The sequence below is a fragment of the Fundulus heteroclitus genome, chromosome 16 (genome assembly GCF_011125445.2).
Source record: "Fundulus heteroclitus isolate FHET01 chromosome 16, MU-UCD_Fhet_4.1, whole genome shotgun sequence".
NCBI lineage: Eukaryota > Metazoa > Chordata > Actinopteri > Cyprinodontiformes > Fundulidae > Fundulus > Fundulus heteroclitus.
Genome location: NC_046376.1, coordinates 3,988,472 through 4,016,043, shown reverse-complemented (window position 1 = coordinate 4,016,043; position 27,572 = coordinate 3,988,472). Strand labels below are relative to the sequence as shown.

The 27,572-nt window shown below is 40.6% G+C and overlaps 1 protein-coding gene across 1 annotated transcript in view; it reads right to left on the bottom strand.

Annotated features, from left to right (window-relative positions):
- Positions 1–26,658, bottom strand: part of gas7a (growth arrest-specific 7a) — a 32,972-nt gene extending 6,314 nt beyond the window's left edge. Inside the window, exons 1-9 of the mRNA XM_036148746.1 lie at positions 26,093–26,658; positions 16,188–16,277; positions 12,973–13,088; positions 9,186–9,260; positions 7,251–7,329; positions 5,242–5,373; positions 3,439–3,562; positions 2,187–2,266; positions 1,407–1,505 (exon numbers count right to left, since the gene is read on the bottom strand). Of these exons, the coding sequence (XP_036004639.1) occupies positions 1,407–1,505; positions 2,187–2,266; positions 3,439–3,562; positions 5,242–5,373; positions 7,251–7,329; positions 9,186–9,260; positions 12,973–13,088; positions 16,188–16,277; positions 26,093–26,215 (918 nt within the window). The 5' untranslated portion in view covers positions 26,216–26,658. The remainder of the gene's footprint in view (positions 1–1,406; positions 1,506–2,186; positions 2,267–3,438; positions 3,563–5,241; positions 5,374–7,250; positions 7,330–9,185; positions 9,261–12,972; positions 13,089–16,187; positions 16,278–26,092) is intronic.
- Between the last annotated feature and the right edge of the window lie 914 nt (positions 26,659–27,572).

Below are 27,572 nucleotides of genomic sequence, written 5' to 3'. Positions count from 1 at the left end.
ACAGCTGGATAAACCCACAGCTGGATGAATCCACAGCTGGATAAAAACCCACAGCTGGATGAATCCACAGCTGGATAAACCCACAGCTGGATGAACCCACAGCTAGATTAACCCACAGCTGGATAAAAATCCACAGCTGGATAAAAACCCACAGCTGGATAAACCCACAGCTGGATGAATCCACAGCTGGATAAAAACCCACATTTTATTCCTACTTGCTTTTATTCTGTTTAATTTGCTATATTTTAATCATGTAAAGCACTTTGCATTGTCCCTGTACTGAATTGTGCTATATAAATAAATTTGCCTTGCCTTGCCTAAACGAATGTTCTGTGTATAGAAAAAACTCATCATAACAAGTGCGATATAGGAGATAAAAGAAGTGAATTTAACCTAAGGGGGCTTTTAGATTTACCACCATTATTTTTTATGTTTTTGTCGCTGCTTGAACAAAATTAGGTCACCACATTATAAAGTTACTCCTGTAAATAACACAAAAGCTCAACTGAATGCCTTCTGGTGTCCTTGGAGGTCCGAATTCTCGACCTCCGGGTTGGAAAATTTTAACTGGAGCGGCTCTTAAAGACGATATAACAAGTCAGAAAGTCGGTGGAACAGGATGGTACCCAACTTCGGCATTCATGATGGCTGCTACTCACAGCAACATTGAGTAAAACCTCATACATTGGCTGTTTTTAGAAGTTCTCTATTATTTATATATATAGAGAACCTCTTTATGTATATAACCCTTTTTGATCATGTTCAAACAGTTTTTGGTCTTTTTATTTTTATAAACATATAACGTGGCTGCAGTTTACAAGAAAAAGTTGGTTAACAGTTAATAAGGAGTCCAACAGTTAATAAACCGTTGAAGTATTTCAGAGGCAGCCGCTGACCAACCAGATTTTTGCTTCCCTTCACGTTGTGGTTTTGTCTCACATAATTTAATAAATTACCTTCTGTTTTTTTTTTTTTTTTTTTTTTTTTTTTTTTTTTTTTTTTTTTTTGGGTTGGGGGGATTATTTCTGTGAGATGAATGTAAAAGAATAAGAAGTATTTCTGCAGATTCACTTTGTACATTTTATATGAAAACTATCCAAAAGATCCTGGAAGTAATTTAAAGATTAAAACAATAAATGATACAGGATCAAAGTCACAAATGTCTACAAACCAATCAGCCAACAGACAAAACGTTTTCATTTTCATTGAATATTCAGATACAAAACTGTGACAAAACCCAAAACAACACCAGAGAAGCAAAAGACTGAAACATTTTTTTCCAAAGCAAATAACAACAGAAAAGAAACATGTGGCAACAAAGATGCTTTAATAAAAACTATGTATCTGTAAAGCAATAAAACGAGAAAACTTTGGACACATGCAAACCAAACAAGAGAAAAACTCACGCTCTGGTTGAACATGTCTGTTTCGTGCCGCAGCGTTGTGTACTGACGCAGATGCTGCTGAATCCACTCGACCCGCTCAACCTCCAGCTTCTCCAGCTCCTGCAGGGGAAACACGACCACCATTTAAGGAATCAATTGTAACCTTTTCATTCAATCACAGCAGAAACCATTTTAGACATAATTTAGTCCACGTGTCGACTGATGAAGAGATTTGTAAATTACTTGATTTGCGAGGACCAGATAACGTCCAAATGAACCTTTTAATCAGTGGGTGAAGGTTTTACATTGTTCACATTTAAGAACTCAAAATGAAACGTAACTTACCACAACCATGAGAAATCTGTTGAACCAGAAGCTGTCACATTACCCATTACCAGTTATGATCTCCAGGTGTTTGGGTTTTGATTTTTTCTTGTTAAATTTGTTTAAGGTTGTGTTTTCTTTTTTCTTTTTTCCTGATGCTTCTTGTTCTCAGGTGTTTGAGTTTTCAAGTTTCAATTTTTCCTGTTCTAGCTGTAAACATTTTTAGTTCATACTATGGTGGGTTATGTTTTTAATTCATTATTTGTACATTTTGTATTAAATCTGTCGGACATTGGTATTAAATCGTATTTAAACTCCCTGTTTTCATTTCTCATTGCCCAGCCCAGTCCCTGTGCTTACTGCCTGATCTCCTTGTGTGTGAGACATTTTCTAAGTTTCCCTTTCATCATTAAACTCTTTTTTGCCCTACCACGCTCTGCGCTTGGATCCTCTTTAAACTGTATTTTATGACATTACCATGCTGTTTGTGACCATTTCCTCAAACCACTTGGACTGGGTTTGATTGTAGAGATCCAGACATCGCATCAGATCATCTCCTGTAAACAATCAAACATGGAGAAAAGTTCAGCTTTAATTATTATTTTAATTATTTACATAAACAAGCTTCATATAGTATTCCTCTTGTGTCTTAAATGGTAGATTTTTAATGTAAAGCCTCTACTGACCACTAGGTGGCGGCAAGAAATCACCTTTTAAACAATATGTTGCCAAATCATAGTTGAATTTAACATAAATCCATAGTTAAGTCCACATTTTTACTATTTTTATCAGATAATCCCTCATTTATCAAACTTTATGATTTTGTAATAAACTGATAATTTATATTCTTCTCTCCAAACCACACACATTTATTTGACAAACAAATAAATTCCAAAATACAAACAAATTGCTTTCACTTTGAGTTAATCATATTTAAACATGGAGTTTAAATTCAAGCTTTATTGTTGCATTAAATTTTTGATAATTAAGTAAAAGTGCCAGGAAAGCAAAGCCATACCAACTTTATTTATAGAAATGTTCAAAATAGCAAATTATTTGCTAAAATAAATTACTATTAAGATGAATACAAATAACAGAAGTCTTTCTGCAGAGTGGTTATATCAAAGAATGTAACCCTACCTCTACCCCACTTTCCTAACCATTATCTTTTATTATAGCTCTTTTTGTTTATTTTTGGCACGTTTAAATTTACATCAGGTTTGTTTGTTCTACTTTAATCAAAATCTCAATAAAAATCCAGCTAAATCAACATGTTCTGTCGCAGTGCCAGTTTCTTTGAACACAGACACTAACAAAAAGAAAATTCATTAACGGTTTATTGAAATTCATTTAGTTCAGGTAAATACGGCAGCTCGAACCCTGAGGCTGACCTTGTTCAATTAATTGTGCTTCTTGAACACCATTGATTTTTCCTCTGGACTGTGACTAATCTACTGAGTGCCACAGAGAAAAGATTAGTTCCTGCAGAGTCTGTCCTCCACGGAGCAAGACTGCACAGGAGAACGATTGTAGTGAGACATTTCTGATTAAAATGTCAAACACAGTCGGGATCCCAGGGGATTTTTTTCTTTTTCTGCTAGAAATTGACTTTTAATTTTTTTTTTAAACATAAACCAATCATCATGTTAAGATCCGGCACCCAGGCAGACGGCAGGAGACTCATTTTAAGTGTGTGTTCCAGCAAACTATACGCTCTTTGACCTCTGACCTGCTTGTGTGGATTTCCGTCGCGCCTTCTTTATGTCCTCTTCTGTCTTGTTGCTGAGTTTGATCTCCAGCTGCTGTGTCTTTACCTCCAGGTCCTTCTGCCGGTCCGCCAGAGCTTTACGAGCCTGCATCACACACACACACACACACACACACACACACACACACACACACACACACACACACACACACACACACACACACACACACACACACACACACACACACACAAACTTGTTGAATGCACATAGTTGTCTTCCATAGACTTCCATTCATCTTCTAGCCTAAGCTCACCCTAACCTAATTGACTAATTAACACCATAGTGCTAAATCTAACCCCTGGCCTAGAATAAAATGAGGACTAACAAAAGCTCCTTAATTATGAAGAAAATCCTCACTTTACTAGTAAAATATATAGTGTATAGATTCTGTAAATCTTATCTGCCATTATTTATCTTGTATTATAAACCCACTAATACATATATAGTCCTTTTCCTAACATTCCTGTATATTCTGTATAATCTGTGCATATAGCTCCCATATTTATATTTATACACAACTTTTTACAGTCACCTACTACTACTTTTTACTTACACATACACTTATAAATAATATTTATATCCTGTGTAGCACTTCTGGATAAATGCAAACCACATTTCGTTGCTTTGTACTTGTATTCTATATAAAGTTGAATTCTATTCTTCTATTCTATTCTATTCTATTCTATTCTAAAATGAGCAATAAGTGTTCTTGCTCAGCTGCAAGTACAAGTACACACACACACACACACACACCCTTGTTTAAAGTACAAAGTGACGACCGTGCTTTGACTTCCACACATTTCCATTAATTTTCAAGCCTTTCTATTAGAAACCCAGGTTGGGTTTCTATTCTAAACCCAACCTGTACCAGTATATACCTAACCCTGACCTAAACCTAACCCCTAGCCCAGAAAACAGTGAGGACCAATAAAATGTCCTCACTTTATATCAAAGTCCTCACTTTACCAGTAAAATGAGCAAATATTTTCTCGCTGCAAGTACAAGATAAGATAAGATAAGATAAGATAAGATAAGATAAGATAGACTTTATTGATCTTACAGTGGAGAAATTCACCTGTCACATCGGCTCTTATAATCAAAAGAAGATGCCAAAAGGTTTATGCAGTGCGTCCACATATATACAGTGGATTGGGGAAAAAAAAGAAATAAAGAGGAGATTTAAGGTGACTTGTATACATTTAAGGTGACTTATATACATATGAATTTGACGTTGTACATTAAAGTGGTACCAGGTAGAGAACAACAGTGAGGTAGTGAGATAACTATAACAGCTATTTAACAGGATTATTGCACAGGGTATTAAATAGTAATTGCACATTAGTTATTGCACAAGTTATTGCAGTTATAGTGCAGCATTGTAAAGTCTGATAGCTTTACAATGTAAAGCCATAACACACACACACACACACACACACACACACACACACACACACACACCGTCTCACTTGCACAACAACCCCTGAATCTGCCAGACAGGAACTATCTAGATGTACTGCTTCTTTTTTTCTCCTTCTGCTTGGTGGGAATAACAGGAGCCACATGCGGCTGCCGCCTACCACAAGATGCCGTGAAAATAAAAAGTGAAAAACAAAGCAGCTCCCCATTCATGAGCTGATTCAGCACGTGGGAGGAAGCGACGCAGAAGTGCGCCTTGGCTGTGGGAGTTTCAGGAGATGGCACGGTCGTGTCATCTCTCTCATGTAAACAAACGCTGCCTTCTGGGCTCGCTGCTGCCGATTTACCTTTTCCACGCCGGCGAAGCGGCTCGCCAGCTGCTTCCTGAGGTCCGCTATGTGGTGGTCGTACTTTTTCAGATCCTTCTTGAAGTTGTCACATCTGAATGTCAGCAGGGGTTTCTCAACCTCCGTGTGGAGCTGCAGAAAAAGATCATCCAGCCCTCGTTACCGTTCTGTTTTTACACTGGAACTGGGACCTTCGTTTAGTTCAGGACAAATTTAAACCACTCAGATTTTATCTTTTTTCTTCTGCTGAGAAAAAGTAGATTTGTTCTGTACATTCAAGTCAATTAAATTTAATTTATATAGCACCAATTCATGATACATGTCATTTAAAGGCACTTTACAAAGTCAAAAGTTTCCCATCTAAGGAAACCCAGTAGATTGAATTAATAACATTAAAATAGCTTAACTCAGCATACCACAAGGTGACATTGTTGCACTTTTTATTAAATCAGTACCAAACCAAATCAGTATAACTCTTGGTTTCTTCTATACATTTATAAAGCACTGCTGCGAAAAATGCATTAAATTTCCAGCTTTAACCAATATTTTACTGTTTGCTAACAGGTGTTTTTGTTTTGCATACAATTTTTCTTAAATTTCTAAAATTTGACTGAAAAAAAAAACAATATTTGCCTGAAAATACATGACATTTGTCTTTGAGGTATTGTTGTTGTGCAAAGGCAGAAGCATTACTCTAGGAGGAGACGGCAGCATTTTTGTCTCTGTCCAGAAATCCTTCTCTAAAGGAACTTGAATAAACTCCACAAATGTTCTGCAGCATTGCTGTGCAGAAGCGTTGAGTGTGGCTTTTTAAAATCTAGCTGGAGCTGCAGGCATGATGAGACCCTCATTCCCTTCCAGACTAACGTGGCAACCTGCCCAGGTGGAGCAGGGGCGAGCCTGCATTGCCGGGGTTTAGGCCTGTCAGAACTCACAGCTAATTAATCAGACAATGTGGGGGGGGGGGGGGGGAGCTCTGAGGCAGCCTCTGCATTTAAATTTTGTGCACACTTTCCGCATCACTGGTAATCAGATGCTTGAATGGGTAGTTTTCTGCAGTGGAGGAAGGAATAAACCTGAGGATGTGGTTGGACGCAGGAAAAACTGTCAAAGTAAATATACTTTTATTCTAGGCTGACAAAAAAACGTGAACAAAATTCACACACATGCAAACTAGCAGATATTAGAATGTCCTAAATAGTTTTAGGCAATAAATATGTCTTGCATTTTAATCTACTTTGAAACTTTGTTTCAGTAATAAACAAGGAGCACTTTCAAGCCTTAAGGTAAATAAAACCTACAGTAAAAATGGTTTAAATTTCAGACCCTGAACTTTAACATAATTTTAGCAAAACGTAGTGTAGTGACCAGAGGTGTATTCTGCTGCGTGAGCTAGAGAACAGTGCAGCGCTGCCCCTCCCCTACGTGTTGCTGCACACTGACTGGAGGAAGGCTACCACATTTCTCTGTCACCTATAAGACAGACAAAAATGAAAATTTACAAAAAGACCTTACTAGTAATTTTAGGTGTTCATTCTATGTTTTTTTCTAGTGTGTCGATTGAATTAAATTAACAAATAAAACATGTAATGGATGCAGCAGCAGGAATTATTGTAGCTAAATAAAAGCGGTCAGATAATGTTAGAGATCTCTGTTTTATTTTTTTCTTTGAGTAAATACTGTGTAATTTTGCTCAGGGTAATTTTATCTCATGCAGATAACGTCTAGTCTGTGTTTTGTTTCATCCAACTTGACCAAATTTGATTGCCAGATTTTTTCTGTCTTTATTTAGCGGAATCATGCCTTATTTTGTACAAATTTGAACTGTGAGTGAGGAGAAAAGTTTAGTTTGAACTGTAACTGTCTTTTAACTCATAATACATTGCATGAAAAGCCTTTTTCTTAACCAGACCAAAATAAATTCAGGCATAGTTCCTTTAATTGCACTCAGTGGCGCTAGTTTCCTATGGCTGAGCAGAGATGACACGATGCAGAATAACGGAAATTACCTTGTTAGAGAACTTGAGGTGAACTTCAGCTTCATCATGGAGGCTCTTCTTCAGCTGAGTCCAGGCTTCTCCAAGAGTCCTGGGAAATCATCACCATCAGATAAATTCATTTTTAAATTAGAAGGTTAGAACAACTGAACTCTGGGAATGAAGCAGTGAGATTTCTTCTCCAAAGCCGCATTGCAGCAGAGAGTTCTTGGATTTTTCATTAATCTCTAAATGTTTTGTCATTAACTTTGGACCGTCTGTCCTCAAATCCAGACTGACCAACATGTCAAACCAGTTCATGACATTTTTCAAGACAAAGTGTTCATTTACAAAGCCCAAGCAAAGCTTTTTTCACACATCATCAACTCAAACTGCAAAACAATAAAAACATTTTTTTGTAGCCAAATTATCAACAAGGCATATCAAAACCGAGAGGGAGCAAGCTAACGTTAGCCTAGCACCTCATCTCCCTGAACAAAGATCCTCCTCAGGGTGAGATACACATTTACTGGAGACTTTTTTTGTCAGCTTAGTTATTCCTTTGAGGAAAAATAAAAAGTTAGACAAGTGTTGGGTTAAGTGATGTTAGAACGGCTTTATTAAAACTGATCTTATTTTGGAGCACTGAGACTGTCTGGAAAGGCTGGGGGATAAAATATTGCTCACCATCAAAACAACAAAAGCATCCGGAACAGGATTGATGACGAGTCACTTACAGCATGTGTACCTATATCACAGTACTATCTCAGACTATAATACAGGTAAAAGGTGGTGTGGATTTTAAATTCATGCCATTGTTTCTTTGGGGGGTACTACTACTTTTTATACCTAAAATACCAAAACAGCTTCACAAAAAATACATTAAGTTTAGGTTTTCTTACAACCAAACCATTAAAAGTTTAGAAATCAACCACATGATTTGATAATTTTATAGGTCAAGTGATGTTTATTTAGTAAAATAAGTTACAAATATGATAGACAGCATGTAGAAAGAAAGGGAAATGTGTAAAAAGATACATTTATTACAGCTCTGGTTTTAGGAGCTGTATAGTCATCATCTCTGGGTGTCTGTAACTTTTTCCTCCAATATTCTGACAGTGCAGTGTCTATTTGCCCTTTAAGTTCAGTTTATTTCTTCTGTTTATTTGTGTGTGTAAAGAAAACACTTAGTTGATGCCTGGGGGGTAAAGGAAAAGCCAGGTTTAGGTTCACATTTCCTGCTCATTATACTCTCAAAAATTAGACCAGCTTGGGGTTTTGAGCAAACAGTCGAGCCATTCCCTTTGACTTTAGTTGTTTTTTAATTAAATCAGTTTGTATTTTGTCTATTTGAACTATTTGGGCTGCTTATAGAAAGTATGGAAAGTGAATAAATGTCCTGTATGAGTCAAAAGGGACAAAAATACACATTTTGTGAAGGAATTGTGAGTTTCCCCGCTCTGCTACAGGTTTTAACAACTGTAGCCATTAGAGAAAACTTCCATCATGAAGTTAAAAGTTGAAGCTACTCGTTAGATTGCTTATAGTTTGAACATAAAACATTTCTCCTCTCTAATCATCCCTTTGCTTTTTTTCATTTTATCAAATTTTCACGTGGTGCATTTGGGTGGTTCAACAATCTGCCCCCAGAGATTCAGAAAGAAAACAACAACACTCTCCCTAAATGTTGATGTGTGGCTGAAATTATGAAAACTTCCTTTCAAGTTTGTTGTACTTTTATCTAAAGACTCGTCGTGCCTAAACCAGTTTGATGTCGGCTCAGACATGTTGCTGTTGTTTTACTGGCAGACGTTATAATGACCGGAGCGCTCTTTGAAGGGAGCATCACTCAGACAGGGAAGTCTATTTAAAATGTGTCTATCTATAGAAAGCCGTCTAATGATGGCCGCCCCTGTCCGCTGCTTTTCTCGCTGATTAATCCCCACTTCAACTGTCTTCTGCACTCACCCTTCCTCCTGTGCTGCCAGCGGGCTCAGGGACAGCTTGGAGAGGTTTTTGGCATATTCCTCCTCAATCTTTATCCTGAAACACAGAGACATGAAGCTGTCAGCTGACTGGCTTGACGGCGGCTCAAAACGTCTCCGGCAATTTAAATTACAGAAGAAAAGACAAGCTGTTTGGGAGGTTTTCAGAGGAGGCCGGTTTCAGAGTGGCTGAACATCCAGAGATGTTCCTCAGTTCACCCGGGGGGGGGGATTCAGCCACGTTTGTGCCCTTTACATTCACGTCCTCTGGCAGCCTCACATTTACCCTCCACACCTGAATAAAAGTGCCACCTAAAGAAGGTCACAGGCCTCGTTCTTTGACTTAATGTTCAGACTCTCACAGGTGCCAAGCAGCGTGGAGAAACAGAGCAGAAAAGGTCACTCGTGAAGGCAAATTTGCTTGAAGGATTCTTGAATAACTGAAGCCTTTGGTACGTGCACAGAAAGAATAATCAATCTTTTGCCATCACTGAGAGCAGAACACGGGGGAGAAAAAACTTCAACAATTACAGCACCTAACAAAAGTATTCACACCCTATTGAACTTCAGAGTTCAGTGTGTTTTACTGGGATTTTATGTTTTTCACCAACACAAACTAGTCCCATAGTTGTAATGTGTAAGGAAATGCATGCATGGGTTTTAAATGTCAAATAAAAATCTAAAAAGTCTTACTTTAAGATCTGGGTTCTGTGTCTGATTCTGCATGTGGGTCAGGAAGCTTCCTTGAATTGTGACAGTGTCAGAGATAGATATCCCAAAACAAGGGCCAACAGGGGCTAGTGCCCCTGTAGAACTGACCCTGGCCCCTGTACTAAAGACATAACATTAAATACACTTTTTACGATTATAAGCACTGGCGAAGAAACCATAACTGATGGGTTACTTTGACCAATTTCATTTTTCACCTTTCACTCTAGCAAGGATTTAAAAATTAAGCTGTTTCAGGTTTAGCTTCAGCCGTATTGAGATGTGATCACAGTTTTCTTCTGCTAGATCAGGGGTCTAGCAGAACCTGCAGTCCCAGAACCACAAGTGGCTCACTTAATATTATTAAATCATTGCATTTTACCCTGTTTTAATATTTCATTCTTTCATGTGCCCCTATGAAAAAAGACTGGCCCCACCTTGCCCCCCCCGTAAATTTGGTCTACAACCGCCACTGTCCCAAAAACGGAAAAATCTTCCAGAACTCAAGAATATGGCACATTTGCAAGCCTACCAAGACATTGCCACCCACCTTAGACTAAACAACAATAATCACAGAGGCAGTAAAGAAACCCAAAGCATCTTTGGAGGAGACGCAGACATCAACAGCTCAGGTGGGTGTGGGTTATGGAAAGGTGGAAGGATGAAAAACATTGCTGAATGAAAGCATCACATGCCCTGTTTGCCACAAATCATGTAGGGAACACAGCAAACATGCAAAAGAAACTGCTCTCCTCAGGGGGGACTAAAATGGTTTAAAGCATGTTCATGTGTTAGAAGGACTCGTTTAAGGTCCAGACCCAAATCCTGTTAAGAATCAACGTTTGAAAACTGATGTCCACAGTATTCAGTAAAGTCTGAGCTTGAACAATTTTGCAAAGAATAACGGGTAAAACATTCGGAGTCTGGATGTGCAAGGCTGCTGGAGACAAACACCAAAGGATCTGCAGCAAGAAGAGTTTCAACAAAGCAAGACCCGCTAGGCAAGAAAACAAATGCATCTTAGTGGTGCATTTATGGAAAAATATACATTTTTAATAAATTTCCCTTTACTTCACAATTTTCCTCCACTTTGTGTCGAGCTATTACGTAAATACATTAAAGTTTATGGCTGTACTGTGACAAAGTTCATCGTGTCTGAATGCTGCTGCGAGGCTCTTTATGTCTGATGCAGAAACATTAATGCACACGACAGCCACAAGAAGCGAGGCGCGAGCGTTCTGGACGAGCCCCGCAGGGTGAAAAATTCTGCTTTAGTGTCCAGATGAGAAGGGAAAATAGAAATTAAGTTTTAACACTGGAAATGCTGATCCCAGATCACCCACACAGCAGAGTATACGGCTAATAACAGCTGCAGGTGCAGATACTCGCTTATACTAGCCCATCTGATGGATTTCTGTCTCATGCTGTAAGATGAAAACAGCTTCATCCTTGTTTTATGTTGGGGAATCTAAAAATGAGCAGACAGGTCTTCATAGTCTTTAAATAAATTGAACCATTGAGCCCAAAGCCTGAACGTTTTTGATATGTTTCTTCTTAACTGCTTGTTAAATCTTTTCTTTTTTATGAATTATGTAGAATCCTGTTGGTAGGAGAGGATTAAACCCTAAAAAGCCCTTTAACTGAGGGAGTTATAGTAAGTGAGTGGTGAGCTGACATGGGAACATGAAGCTCTGCGTTGAGACGTGAAGTTAGCAAGAAGGGCAACTAAAGATGAGAGCTACAGCAACTGGGCCGAGGCAAATAAACAAAAAAAAAAATAGTGAAACAGCAATACCCTGATAAAACAACCCATTTACTAGCCGTGATGTTTTTTTTCCCTTTTTTTCTTTCTTTTCTTTTTTTTTCTTCCTTTTTTTCTTTACAAGCTGTGATGTTTTTTTCCCTTTTTTTCTTCTTTTTTTCCGTTTTTTTCTTCTTTTCCTTTTTTTTCTTTTTTTTCCCTTTTTTATCTTTTCTAGCCGTGATGTTCTGTTCAGTTCCTACTGAGCTACAACTATGTGTCTTTTTATTTTAAGTGAGCTACTTTCCAGATTAAATTCCCACAAATATGCAAATGCATCAAACCGAACTACAAAGCTCTGTTTATTACAGATAAAGTTTAAAGATGAAGTCCGGTAGAAATGGTTCCTCTAACTGTAAAGACTGCAGACTCCTGCAGAAGATTCTGATCCGCTTGTTTCATAAACATGTCACCGACTCACTGGTGCTCGGCCAAAGTGTTCATACGTCTTTGGCTTTTAACCCGCACACATAACCTTATGTGTGGCAGAAAATACAACAGCTAAACATCTGTAAAGCAAATCAAGGCGGTGGTTGCATTTCATCATGATGTGGGGATGCTTCCCAGCTTCTCCAGAGCTGATGGGAAGATGGATGGAGCTGTACACTGGACAGACCTGATAGAAAACCTGCTGGAGTCTGCAAACGACTCGAGACTGGGGCTGAGGATCACCTTCCAGCAGCCAGAGATACGATTGGTTTGGATCACAGCATATTCATCTTTTAGAATGGCCTAGCCAAAGATCCGATGGCAAGACTTAGAAATGAATGTCCACAGAGGCTCTCCTTCCAGTCTGAATGGGAACTTTCCGTCTCTGGATGTGCAAAGCTGGTAAAGAAGCGCCACAAAAATCAGTGATAGGAAAGATGTGTCTTCAAATTGTTTACTTGAGAAGTTGAATCCTAATGCATACTCTCTTTTCAGATTCAGATTTGTACAAAATGTAGAATTTCATGGATTCTTTACCTCTAATTCCCATTTATGCAGTAGTTTTAGTTGCTTTATTACATAAAAATAAAAATACATCAGACTCACGGGCTGCAACGTGAGAAAATGTTAAATTTTTTGGGGTATGAATGTGCTGAGAAAAGGTTTGTAGCTAACTTTGTATTTAGAAAAGCATCTTCCTTCCCTGTGGAAACATTCTCTCTCCTGTTGTGGGAATATTTCTTCCTCGGGAGCAGCTCTCTGCCTGACACCAGTCACTTAATGAATTTAATCAGCCGCCAACTAACTCCTTTTGAGTCTTTAAAGCTGTTACCTCTCGTGGATAAACTCAGCCATCTCCTTCTGCAGCTGCTTCCCCTTCAGCTGCTTCTGCAGGAGGACCTCGAAGCCCGTCACGTGGGTGGTCCCCTGGGGGTCCTTCTTGTCGGCCTGTGGAAGAGGAGCACATTTGGTTTGCGTACGGAGCAACACCTCGCAGCGGTGCGTGTGCATGGCCCAGTCAGACGGGGCTTCAGCAGGTTCAGAGTCAGAAACGAGGTGAATGCATGATTCATCCTGTCGAGGAGGCCACGCGTCGGCGTTCACGCGTCACTCACTGCTGGGCGGACGTGCATTTTTTTCTTTCAGAGCATGAATGTCAAACTTGTTTGTATCATGTGTGGCGTGTTTGCGCTGCTCTTGGTGACAGCGAGCGTGGGACGGACACGTCAGATAGTTGTTGCACAGCAGCTTCAAGCAGCAGGTCACCCGACAGGCAGAAGGCCATCAAGATGCAGCTCCGCATGAGGAAACGTCAAGTTTTAATCAAAAACAGCACCTGCAACGGATTTTAATACTAACCAGATTCAGAGTGAAAGTATCAGAGGTTAGAAAATGAAAGAAACCGCTTGGGAGACAATGAAATCAGATTATAATTACGTTTGCATGAAGCAAATGCACATTTCCCTGTTCTCACTGGACATAATCCAATATTAGCACTTTAATCTGCATTATGCAGCAAATTCAGCAACAAAGACTTTCTTTTAAAACATCAACAAAAAGGTGTTGATGGTTGTTAAATTTGATTTCTAGGATTAAACTTGATTTAGTTTTTGTTTTTTCTGGATAAGAGAAAAGCCTTTTGGGTTTGAATTTGCAGCAAATTGACATTGTTTTTGTGTTTTTTTTCATCCTGAGGTGGTTTTAAACTGAGTTTTTCAAGTAGTGCTGCAGTGATTGGTGTTATGGATTATCTGATGTGTGGGAAATGAATCCAGAAATGTTGGATTATTGGCTGTTTTATTGAGCATCTCTTCAGCTGGCCACATGAGGACCTCAGTCTCTGGTACCAAGCATCTTAAAAGCTATAAAACGACCTTTCTGCTCACAACAGAATCCAAAACAAAAACCCTGAAATGTAATTTTATAATCATCCTTAAATCCTACACATATCTTGTTTCTAGAGTTATTTACTATAAAACAACGGGCTAAGATTGCTTTTAGGATATCTTATTTGTCCTACCATGTTCACACACCTCTCTTAAATACCTTATATTTATGATTGAAAAATTAAACCATGAAAAAACATTTTTTAAACTATTTCAACCTTTGATTTGATGTTAATCTAGTAATGTTTTATTAAGAAGACAAAATAACTAATGAGGGGAAATATGAAAAGGTGGAATATCCTGGATGCTCCTGTCTGTACGACCTTAAATTCGGTGTTCTTAGGTAGGAGTCCACATTTTGACTCGTCCACAGCCCTCTTCAGGAAACCCTGCGGATATTTAATCAGATTTAGCTCCAAACTTTGACTAGGCCAATGGAAAATGTACATTTCCTGCTGTAAACACATTGTCCCACAAGCTATAGAAGGCCTGGAAGAAACGGTTTATACCTTCAGAACTAACATTTAGTCCAAAAATTGTAAAAAATAAAGGAAACTGTTGTCATGTATAGAACACTTTTTGGATTGTTTGGACATTTCTGCTGCTTAATTGGCATTGTTGCTTTCTTGTTATCCTCCCTGGACGGTTTCTTCCTCCCTGGTTTGGAGAATTGTGCTTTTTTTTCCTCTTGTCCCATATTTCCACCAATTAATGATGACTGTCACCAAAATGCTCTTAGTAAAACTAAACTTTATTTCAGCTTCACCATAGTTAATAACAGGCAGTTACCCAAGAAGACTAAATGTTGGAAATGGATAAAAATAAACATGAAACTAAAGAAGTTTTTTTTTACAGATGTGCTCGCTCATGCAACCAAATAATTTGGGCTTTTTTTTACTTTTTACATTTCCTCCTTAAAATATTTGGTATTTTTAGGTGAATTGTACTAAAAATCCTCCCTGAGACCCAGACTGAGAAGATGGATGGAATCCTCTTTTTTAGCTGGTTTTATTTTTCTGATTTTTATTATTTAGGATATAACTACGACTGTTGCTCAATGGGTTGAGTACTTGTCTTGCAATTGGAAGACTATGGGTTTGATTCCGGCTTCCCAGCGGTCACATGTCGATGTGCCCCTGGGCAAGGCACTTAATCCCAAATTGCCTAATGATCTGAGTGTCGGTGTATGAATGAGTGCGATTGGGTGAATGTGGCTCTAGTGTGAAGGTCGGTATGACTCGTGAAGCTCTATACAAGTTCAGTCCATTTAACATTACATCTATTTCAGAAATATCAACAGTGAAAAAAATGCATTTCCATATTTGACAAAGGACTAAAATGGATTCTACAGGGTAGATAAAATATTTATTTTTACTGGTCTTTGGATTTGTGGCGATCTCTTCATATGTGTTTCTTATCTTCATGAAAATTAGCAGTGGCTAAATAATTACTTCCCCCTTCTGAATTTGTAGAATGATCAGCATTAAGCTAATGCATTATTATTTTACCCTCAGAATAAACCATAGTTACACTTTCTGGCTTTTGAATGCGATTTGATGCTGATATTGATAGCATCCGTATCTAAGTATAGTAGATATGTATAAACTTGTTATTATGCACAGGATAATCAGTCTGTAGCTTACTGACCCGGGTCCTGCTGTAAATTAGAAAATCACAGCTGCAGGATGCTGCTTAGTCCTTAAATGAAGATGTGATAATCACTAATCTAGTTATTAATTGAATGTAATCCCAATGGAAGCTGCAGCATCTGTGGGTAAAGAACAAGCTGTTCCAGCAGAGACCACATCCACATCATGTGTGACATCAACTTTAACAGATTTTCCCTCCTCAGATCTGCGCTCTGCTCCAATTACGTGGAATATGTTTCAATCTCCTGTAAATTAAACATTATTCCCCTGCAGCTTTACCGCTGGAGGTGCTCGGTCTTCCTCAGGTCATTAGCTCCGCTCCTGTGATGTTTACACAGGAGGTCACACAGATAAAAGTTAATTGGAGAAATCCTAAATGAGGCGGAAACGGACAGAAACAGCTGCCGCAGCTCAGAAAGTTTTCAGCTGACTTATTTCCAGGATTCTATATTGGGAGAGCCCTCGTTACATCCGCAGAGCTGTCATCCCTGCATGCGCTCCAGAAAACTCACCCAGAAATAATCGCAGTAGCTCCATTCGTCGGGCTTGAGGAGCTGCTGCTCCGGACCTTCTCCGGGCAGCGGGAACGTCACGCAGTTTATCTGCAACCAAAAGGACAACAGATGAAGGCTGAGGAGCAGAGTGCGAAATATGGGGGGGTCCGGGGGGGCTCGACCCCCCCCGAATAACCCATGAGACCCCCTGAAAGCCTCAAAAGCAAAGTTAAAAGGGGGTCTTAAATTGTGTCAAAAAATTAAAAATGAAATATTTTTTTGTCACTAATGGTCACTAAAAATGTTTTAAGCTCAACATGTCCAGTATTTAAAATTCAAAACATTTATTCACAAATATCAGAATCAGAATCAGACATACTTTAATGATCCCAGGGGGATTAATACTAAAAATGTTTAAATTTTAGTATTAGGAACTGATCTTATCTGTTGTGCCTGTGCACTTTATCTGTTTCACTGTTGGTGAATGAGGAACGTCCTCTCGAGTCCTTGTATGTCTAGTGAATGTGAAGAATTGACATTAAAGCTAACTTTGACTTTGACATTGTAATGTTATAGGCCTACTGCATATTGAGAAAATTTACATTGGTATTGCGCAACAATCGGTAGATAGGGACCCCCCCAAATATTGACAGGTATTTCACACACTGCTGAGGAGAGACACTTCAATGGGAATTAATGCAGGGGGAGAATCAGTGAAAAGCTGAAATGAGGTCAGAGCACTGAGCTTCATCAGGACCATGCAGATGAGCCCAAAAAGGTCAGACGTGAGTGCATGGCTGCAGCAACCTGAGGGGCTTCAGAGGGGCTTCAGAGGAAGGGTTGCCACTCTCTATTAAACGCTTCCACCTCTGTTTCTGCAGATAAACACTCTCTGCCTGGATCCAGCCTCCTCTGCTCTGCAGCGTCTTCAATTACCCCCGCGGCTGCAATTATGTAATGCCGGCCATCTGCGAGCCCCCCCTATTCCCCCCCCCTCCTCCTGGCGTGTGTGCCGTGTCAGCCTGGGCCTTGGACCGCACGGGCGCGCAGACGGGACGCTTCTCCCACAAACACGCAGGAAGGCCCTGATTCACGGTGTTTACCCAGCCTGCGCTCGGCGCTGCGCTGCTGTCACGGTGCCTGGCGACAAACGTCTGACTCAGCCGAGCTGCTTTCATCTTCTTCTTCTTCTCGTTTTGTAGACAGAAACACAACCGGGACTTTTTCAAGCCTTTTAAACAACAGCGCGTCGTGTAGTCAAATGTTTACGGAGACGCTGGTGGGGAGGGGGGTACTGGAAAGCCGACGCGTGGAAAGCTGGTTTAACTTGAAGCGCCTTTCAAAAGAAACAAAAAATATTCACACTGAGAGCATCAAACAGGAAGGAAAGCTCATTTAAAAGGAGCAGAAAGATTTTTGCTTTCAGTGTGTCTAATCTAGACGTCCTCTCAGCTCTGCAGAGATCCACCCAACTATGTGAGGAACTTATCTTTTTGGTTCCGGGTGTTTCAGCTAAAACAGGGGTGTCAACTCATTTCTATATTTCAATTCAATTTAATTTTATTTATATAGCACCAAATCATGAAACATGTCATCTCAAGGCACTTTACAAAATCAAGTTCAATCATATTATACAGATTGGGTCAGATTATACAGATTGGTCAAAAATGTCCTATATAAGGAAACCAGTTGATTGCATCAAAGTCCAGACAAGCAGCATTCACTCCTGGAGAAGCGTAGGGCCACAGTGGACAGTCGTCTGCATTGTCCATGGCTTTACAGCAATCCCTCATACTGAGCAAGCATGAAGCAACAGTGGGAAGAAAAACTCCCCATTAACGGGAAGGAAAACCTCCGGCAGAACCGGGCTCAGTATGAACGGTCATCTGCCTCGACCGACTGGCCACTTTGGTGTCATGAAGTCATTAAAAGAGCCGGTTGCACCTGTATAGATGATACTTTTGATTTCAGAATTTCATTCCAGTTCACATAGATATATAAAACATTTTACAGTAACATAAAAGTAGCACTCTTAGGCCCAATTTATAGTTTATCTGCAAAAAAAAGCTGATATTGGGGTGAGTTACACTTTAAACTCATCATTCTGCATCGCTTTTTACACAGTTAAAAATAAATCAACATTCGCCACAGCAGGCACAGTTTTAACTACTTTATACACTTTAAAAGGATATATGCCTGTACTTTATGACACAATACGCCTTTTTTTGGCTCTTAAGGGCCGAATAAACTGCCTTGACGGGGCGGATTCAGCCCGCTGGCCTTGAGTTTGACACCTGAGCTAAATGTTTATTAATCATTGCAGTGGCATTTACAACCCTTTTCTCTAAACACCCAGCATGCATTTTTTAATTGAAAACTAAAATGCAAAGTGTGATTCGAAGAGTTTTACCTAAAAAGGCCCTGTTTGAGGTCATGTCACAGTACTGAAATCAGATTTAAGTCCAGACTTTATCTACATCACTCCGAAACATGTTTTCTATCAGCGATTCAGAATTGGACATTCTGGTGGGTTTTGGTTAGGTGTGCATTGTTCTGCTGCATAAACCAATTTATGGTTCTATGACTACAACAAGTTGGCCTGATCCAGAGGCAGCAAGGCAGCCCCAAACCACCATACTACCACCACCATATTGGAATGTCGGTAATATTTGCCTTTTTTATTAATTGTTTGGTTAATTTTATACAGTGTGCGATTTGCAAAAAAACAGGGGGGGGGGGGGTCATTTCAAAAGTTTTATTAATGAATAAAAGTTACGTTTACATCAGTAAACATGATGTCAATATGTGTAGCATAAATTCTGGAGTTAACAAAACTATAAAAAGGCAAGTTTGCTTATATAACACTTCTCAGTAACAAGACAATTCAAAGTGAAAAGCTCCTTCAACTGTGTCTACCTGTTCACTTTCTGCCAGCTTCTGGGCAGAATTATGAGTTTGTCAAACTTCCATAATGCATATTATCTGCCAATGGAAATGTTGGAAAAATGCAACATGGCCAATGAGACTGAGGTAGGTCAGAAAAACATCGGGGGGTAAATCCATTTAGGACCACATCTGGAAGTACCATGAGTCTTGTTTAGGAACATATAAACATTTTCATTGTCACTAAAAACTTAAAAATGAGTCACACATCTGCAAAAAAGTTGTATTTCTGCCACGTTTGCGTGAGAGAAATACAGAACAGCAGGCATCAGGTGTGAGAGGAAAGCATCTATCAAGGCAGAAAGAAACCCTTTAGACCAGTAAACCAAACCCACACAACAACATTTTGTTTATCAGGTAAACTATGTGATTTGTTTTTATAAATCCCCAGATTTGATGATCTGCAATGGCTATTGGATTAGGTGAAAGACCAAATGGCAGACAGGAGTGTGGGAGGGAGGAGCTTAATGATGATTTAATAAACAAGGACAGAGAAGGTTACAGAGGCCCAAGGAACAGAAGACTGAGAACGTAGCAGAACACGGGAAGAGTAACGGGAAGGCGAGCATGAGGAACCAGCACATTTATATACTGAGGGGCGAGTGGAGAATGGCAAAATGCAGGTGAGCCAATCAGGAGATGATACGAATCAGCTGGAGTAGAAGGTGTGCAGGGAGACTGAGAAACAAAGACTAATTAACATTAAAGGGACCAAACAGAGACACAAAGAACATCAAAACAAGAAGGGAATCTAACAGAGAATAATCCAGAATGCAGAGGAAACACAATACAATAAATAACTAATTAACTAAAGCTAAAGGCATAAACCAACACAGCAACACCTTAGAGAACACAAACAACAGTGAAAGGATGAAGACAGACACAAAAGAAACCCAAAAACTTGAAGTTTTGGGGGGGGGGGGGTAACCTTGTCTGGTAATATGTCGGCCATTAATCGCCTGACGTATCCTAACATTCTGAAATCTGTTAAACGATATGCTGATAAAATTCTGATGTGGATGAAGGCAGAAACAGCGAGTTATGATCTACGGCTGGAAGTTTGACGGGGTCGGATCGTCCTCTCTCTACGTGAGTTGACGGTGCTGTTAATGTATATTCATAATAATAAGCTCCATTAACTTAAGCTCCTTCTAGTAAAATAGACCTTTATTGTGTCAGAGAATGTTTGTATTTCCTTTAGGAAGGTGCAGCTCAACATATTTTTCTAAATGTATTACCTCAACATTTGTCAAAAACAGTGCTGATGACTAATTCTGTCTGATTGGCCATGTTGCATTTTTCCAATGTTTCCACACTGCAAAAGTGTAAACATGAGTGTATTTCTCCTTGAATTGAGCAAATAAACAAGATTATTTGTCTCCTCTGCAAACTTTGACCATTTAACATTATTTAAATGTGCTGATCTGGACGCACAGCTTAGTTTAAGACCCTCAGGCATTTATGAGCAGTTTCAACAACATGATGACTTAATTGTTGCTGAGTTGCAACAACTGCTGTTCAGTTTACCGCCATTTTCTGTCTTAACCACCAAAACGTTGGTAAAACTGCCATTAGCGATCCACCCTGCTTTGTTTGCTTCTGTTGTTGTTGCTGAAAACCAGCAGCCTCAGCTGATAATCCTTTGTTAATAACATCTTCTCTGTTCATCATATAATGAAGGAGCCTTTAATGTCGCATTGTGCCGAACATTTTGCTTTATGGGATATGAGCTAATTAGTTCTTTCACAAGCTTTGTGTAAGCAATAAAGGATGTTCTTTGAATCTTTTTTCATTGGAATAAGGTACATAATAAAAAACACTGAGTTTTATTTGGGTTTCCAGCAGCTGGTTATCAGGAGCTTACATTTTGATCTCTGCAAAAAATAAATGTACCTCCAGCTTTTCAAACAGCAGCAGCCTTCATAAAGAGACAGGAGGAGATTTTCTGTCTGTTATGTAAGTTTGGATATGCAGAGGCGACACTAAGACCGTAAACGAACGGTTCTGAGCATAAACACATGCACAGCAGCAAGCTAAAGGAGCCGCGCTGTGATTTAGCCTGCGTCCCCACCAGCCGCCTTGTTAATTTTCTGCCTCAGAGATCACAGCTCGTCATGGGCAGCAGATTTTCTATTACGCTGGCTCCACATCCATCAGCAGCATTGTTTTCCAGCGCTCACGTCCCGCTCAGAATGAGACCATTCATCTACAGGCAGCCTGTCTGGCTAACTTACTCCTTTATGGCCGCTTAGCGAGGTCCTCCAGGGGCTGGGAATTAAATATTAATACAGATTACCTTTGTGACCCAGCGTGTAATAGATCTACCTCTCCCAGGCCGTTCTTGCGGACGGTTAAAGTCCACAAACCCTGAATCTTGCAGTGTTTTTTTTATTTATTTTTTTTATTTCAGGTTTGAGCAGCTGATTTGTTTGGAGGATTGGGACATTTTGTCTTCGCATCGCGCCTCAGGTGAGAGAGAACGCTGCTAACGCCGTTACATATTTTACTTCTGATTCATTTATTTGTGAGCTTTTTATTTGCTGAATAGAGTGGAAGGGGGGGGGGGCGAATCATGACAAAATTGTGAAGGAAATGGCCCATGAGAAATGTAAAAAAAAAAAAAAAAAAAAAAAAAAAGATGCCTTTGCAGCCAATCAAATAGCCATTTCTGAGCAGGCAATTTCAGCAGATGAGGGCGCAGGATACTCTACTACTGTTGCTAAGCGACAAATTACTTTTGTGGTAAAACATCCCCCCCCCTCCTTTGCCTTCCTCCACAAATTTACCTTCCAGTAGCAAAACAGCGTCAGTAGAGGCAGACAGGTTTCTGGTTTCAGTGCAGGCTCTGAAACACTTTCATGCTGTTCCTCTCATTTCAGACATTTTTATGAACCAGCAGAGAGCTTTCTAACCTGCAGCAACCAGGCAGAACATTATGACCACTGAAGAGACCTAACGACTTTCTAACCTGCAGCAATCAGGCAGAACATTATGACCACTGACAGGCAACACTAATCATCTCTTCCTCATGACGCCTGCTAGTGGTTGGCACATCTCAGGCAGCAGGTGAACATTGTGTCCTCAAACTGCACCACAGGCAGGGAAAATGGGCCGCACACAGTTCTAGTGTTGGCTGGATGGTCAGAGGTCCGTATCTGTCACAACTAGTCCAAAAAACAGGTAGCATATGCTCGCTGCTCCACTCCCACAGACGAGGTACTGTATCTGAAATAAGCTGAGGAAGCTGAGGGTTCTGACAGAACGGTGTCTGAATGCAGAGTGGATTGCAGTTTGTTATGAACGGGACTGAAAAGCCACTGTTGAGACTCTGATGAGACACGTTTTCGTTCCCCAAACGCCATAATTTCAGCTGCACTTAAGGGAGGTAAAGATTTTGTTTTATTATGGTCATTAAGTCACGGTGGCAGCAAAGATTTCTACCCACACCCAACCTAAATGTGTGGAGTTTACCAACCGCTGCTGGGACTTTACCCCTTAACTCCTGTACCAGATGAGACTAAAACTTAGCTTTTTACCACAGACACCCAAGGTGTTTAAGCAGATTCAGGATAGCGCATATCTTCCCTAAATTCCACAGTTTCTTCTAGAGCTGGACAATAATTCAATAACGATTTGTGTCGATCAATAGACGTGTGGTTCAATAAAAAGTTGAATAGAAGAACAGTTTTGCCTCCTTTTAGTCTAGTCTAGTCTAGCATATGGGTTTACATCCCCCAACCAAGTTCCAAGAAGAAATGCTATATATTTTTAAGACTTACAATATGTTTGGTTGAATAAAGGGTTGCGTCTGAATTCAGTTTTCTTAATTTAAAAATAGATTAATTTGATTTCTATTTTATGGATATGATTTTCTGTATCGTGCAGCCCTTGTTGGGCAGGAATACCTTTGTCTCTGTTCTGGGGCCTCCAGAGGTGATGCTTTGTAAACTGAGGAACAGAATGGAAAACCTGGAGCCATCGCTCAGCTCTGTAATACAGGAACAGTGTGTGTCCAGATCAGCTGTAACAGCTGTGATCTTGGAGGCTGTGGGTGTGTTTCTTCTCATAACTACAAATATCAGGACATCTTGAATAGAGATGTGGAGAACTTGATGACTGAACAGGAAATGTTTCATCTTCTGTCCTCAGACGGTGAGATCGTGCTAAGATCCCTCGCTCTGAATGATTTAATCCTGTAAGATTTTAGGAACAACATGTTTACTTTTACCTGAGCAACTTCTACATTTACTGCACCACATGTTTACTTTAACCTGAGTAATATTGTAATGCAGTAACTGCACTGGAGGATTCCTGGTTACTCTACTAAACTTTAGTTACATTTCTAAAAAGAGACAAATGCGCCTTCGTGTTAATGTGACACTAATTGTTTGTGCACAAGGTTCTTTGTTTTGTTGTTATTTCTTTATTTGGTGAACCTGCTGTGTAATTTGGAGCTTAATAAACATACAACAAAGTATTTTCAGTAGTGGTATTTCTCATTGTTATAACACATAAGCATAACATTTAGGTTTCAGTATTGGTTTAAGAAGCTTCGTGTGGTAAAAAGAAATTTGGAAATGTGAATTTATTTTTGTCTGAATTCATTTTGTCATTGCTACTATTTATTTTTACGTTATTTTAGTTTTTGAGATACTAGAATTTGCATGTAAAGTTATATTTCTGTCAGTCTGATTCATTTTCTTTTTACAAATCAGATGTTACTCAGTTAAAGGTGCATTAGGGAGTTTTTTGAGAACATAGTGACAGTTTTAATAAATATATATATTAAAAAAAAACTACATTCATACAAAAGTTACCTACTGCTGCTTTAAGCAGCTTTTTCACCAAATGCGTTTTTACTCTTATTTGGTTGATTTGTCCTTCTTTACTTCTAATGGTAAAAATCTATTGAAGTAACGCTGCTCCTCTGATAATTTTATAGAAGACTGAATGTTGCCCTGTTGGTAAAACAGGATTGTCCAAATTATTGACAGCAGAGGTGCCAAGAATGGATGATTTAAAAGAAAATGATTTATTAACTTGGGATTGTTCCCAATTCACTAAATGTAGTCAAATAGGAGGTTTTATACATCTTTGGGTGTCTTTAGTGAACAAGATGCTGTTTAACGGAGGGAAGAAACTAAGCAGTAGGGTCTTTTGACGTTTGCTGCTTCATTTTTAAACCAAATACAGATTTTAACTCCCCGTCCGCAAACTCTCCCTAACTGCCCACAGATTCAGTGCTTTAAAACGCGCTCTGAGTTAGCGTCTATTTGAGAAAATATCCCATAAAGCTTCATAAAAATGTATCTTCAAAAGTTCAGTCATCTCATTTTATCAATCCTTAAAAACTTTACGTACGATTTAACAACAGATTTGGCAACAAGTGGTTAAAATTATACAGAAAAAAAACACATAAGGCACAAAATGTGTTTTGTTACAGGATTAATTCTGCTAAGCTGTAGTCAAACAACACAAAAATGGTAGAAATGTAGCCCAACTAAATTAAATCTTCTTTTTTTGTTGTTACCTCTCCCCGTTTGTCTTTTATTCAATGAAAACACCAAATTTTATATTTTATCAGATTTCCCCTTAGTAGAATTTGCATGCAGTAGAAGAAAGATGAGCTGCTTTGAGTCGCTTTGTTAAGAAATAGAGGACAGAACAGGCACAATTATCATAATATCGCTCTGGTCTCAGGGTTTTTTTGTGTATTTCTGGGCCTCACATCCACATCATGTCCCACATTAGAGAAAACTATCCCTGACTGCCGACAGAAACGGGGCTTTAAAACCCAACCTTCCCCCCCACAGACGGGGGGGCGTAACGATGCCCAGCAACAAGTTGAGCCCAACGCCAGCGAGCGTTGGACTGGAAAAGCAGCAGCAGCCGGATCGGTTGCACATGAACACTCTGAAGGTGAAAACAAGGTTGCAGAGCAGCTGCTTCCCTCAGAAGTGAGAGGAATCCTGCGCGGGTCCGTCCGCCATCCGCCGGGATGCGTGCGTCTCCATGACTACTGAGGCTGGGGTTGCGTAACCTGAGTTACACCGCGGTGAACAAAGGAAACCTCTGGGAGGGAGAGGCTGTCACAGACTGACCTCTTAGCACCTGTTTTATTTTATTTTTTAAATTTTATTTATTTTATCACCAGGCTGCAGGATCAGACTCGTCCCGTTCACTGAGCGAGAAGATCTCTCCTTCTGTTTTATTTCTGCCCAAACCTTGTGGCATCAACAAACATCTGAACGTCTCTCTCCTCTCTTCCTGTGGTTGTTTTTCGTTTCCACACCAATCGGTGCCTTTGCTGTCGTCGCCATGGAAACTGGACTTGCTGCATCCCTCGCAGGTCTGGTGGATTTATCTGTTCGCAGCGTCCGTCCACGCCGATGGCTCCGGTGGACCAAGCGTAACACACAACCCCACGCCTCTGTCTGCTTCCCTCGACCCGCCCGGAGACATTATACAACCCCCCCCCCCCACCCCCCCCAACCCCCCCAACGGTTCTGTCTGAGCATCTTGAAGCAAGGCGACAGAACACCTCAGAGAGATCAAGAACCCGTTCTTCGCTCCTTTGCACGGGGACAGTGGGATTGGTTCTGGGGACCTAAGGGTTCCGGCTCGACGCGCTCTGATTACATCTGAAGCGCTTTAAGGGGGAAAACAGACGGGAACACCATACAGATGAGAGAAACGCTCAGAGATCTAAAAATACCACAAGGTTCTACAGCAGCTCCCTGTTTCTTTTATTTCTCTGTCCACTGAAAAACATCCTTGAAGGTATAGATTCACTTTTGGCTACCTGTAAATCAATCAAACGCAACATAAATGACGGGGAACCCCCGTCTCTACTCGACCCGTTACAGACCCATCATGACTTCAGGTGAAACGTCAACAGATTAGAAGAAAAATAACTTTAAAAAAAAGCAAATAGATATCAGGATGAATTCAGAGGAGGGATAGTGATGCAGAATACTCACAGTGGTCCTGGTTTCCTTGACCTCATTGATCTGCCTCTTGGCCGGCGACACGGAGCCGGGGGGCTGCGGGGCGAGACAAGAGGGATCGTCAAAACTCTCCTCAGCGTCAAAGCTGGCCTCCATCTTCGTCCCGTTCACCTCCTCCTGTCCTGCTGCGTCTCTGTTCTGGGGAAGCCTCGCTCCGCTCTTACCCTCCACACACACACACACACACACACCGAGGCTGCCTTCCAGTCTCACAAGCTGCAGAGCGAGTGGAGAGGAGTCGTGTTGTGGGGAGGGGGAGAGGGATGAAGAGGAGGAGGAGGAGGAGGAGGAGGAGGAGGAGGGCTGCAGAGGCAATGTGACGAAGTCTAGCCTCCGGTTAAGCTGCTGTCACATAAGTTTAAGGGTTGCAGGTTGTGAGGGCAAAGCGCCCCCATCGCTCAGATCACCATGCACCCCCCCTTAAGGAAATAAAGACCAGTGAGCCATCTCAGGGATGGAGCTGCAGCAGGGAAACACGTGTAGGGGTAGAGAGGCAGAGAGTGAGTAGGTGTTGTGGGCTGGGATGGAGGAAATGCCCATGAGAGGATTCGTCAGTAGCTGATCACGGCTGCTGCTGCTGCTCTGTGTTTGTTTGACACACCTGAAGGGTTAAACGTGACGCGAGGAGGCTGACAGACGTGCGTTGGTGTTTGCAGCAAACCGAGAGGATCACTGCACCTTCTGCATACCTGCACTGACCTAACATCACAACCCCAAAGCGCAGAGGAGCCGGCGAGATCTCACCTTCGTCGTGCAAAACATGGCGGCCGGCCGCTCCTACCGCCGCATGCCCGGGTCCGGGATCTGGGATGCGTGTTCCCGACGCGTCCAGCTTGGAATCTGACTTCGTCCGGCCTCTTTACCCCCAAAATCTGATGACATGTGGAGTCTAAGACTCAGCGGCTCGTTTGGCTCAACTGTCCCGACTGTCCGTCCATCGATTCTCTTCCTTGTGATCGCACGGCGTGGCCTCATATGAGTCTGAGTCACGAGGGTTGGCATGAGACCGGCGTTGGCCCGGGTTCATCTGAGCTGCGGGAGTGGCCCTGCTTCCAGTGGGCAGAGAGGCTGCTGGGATCTGGAAGTCCTTTCACCATGAGGCCACTAAAGGTTCATGCTTTTGGGGGTTTGTCAATGGTTAGAAATTAAAATAAATTAGATTGAAATTTAAAGGAAAGAACTCAGAGTTCTCACTCAAGCCGACGTGTACGTCCACTCTAGAGAAGCCTGGTTGGTGTAAATCTACTCAAAGCTTTTCTGAACAGCAAATAACTTTATCACATAATGCAGCCTGGAAGTGAGATTTTCCCTAAGAAGCAACATTTCTGTTTTGTTTGCCAGCGTCCCTCACATCATCCAACACAAAGCTGCAGAACACTTAGTTGACAGTTACCAACACACATAAATCTGGGAGTAAAGCACGGCGTCACGCAGGCTAAGGTGCGTATTTAGA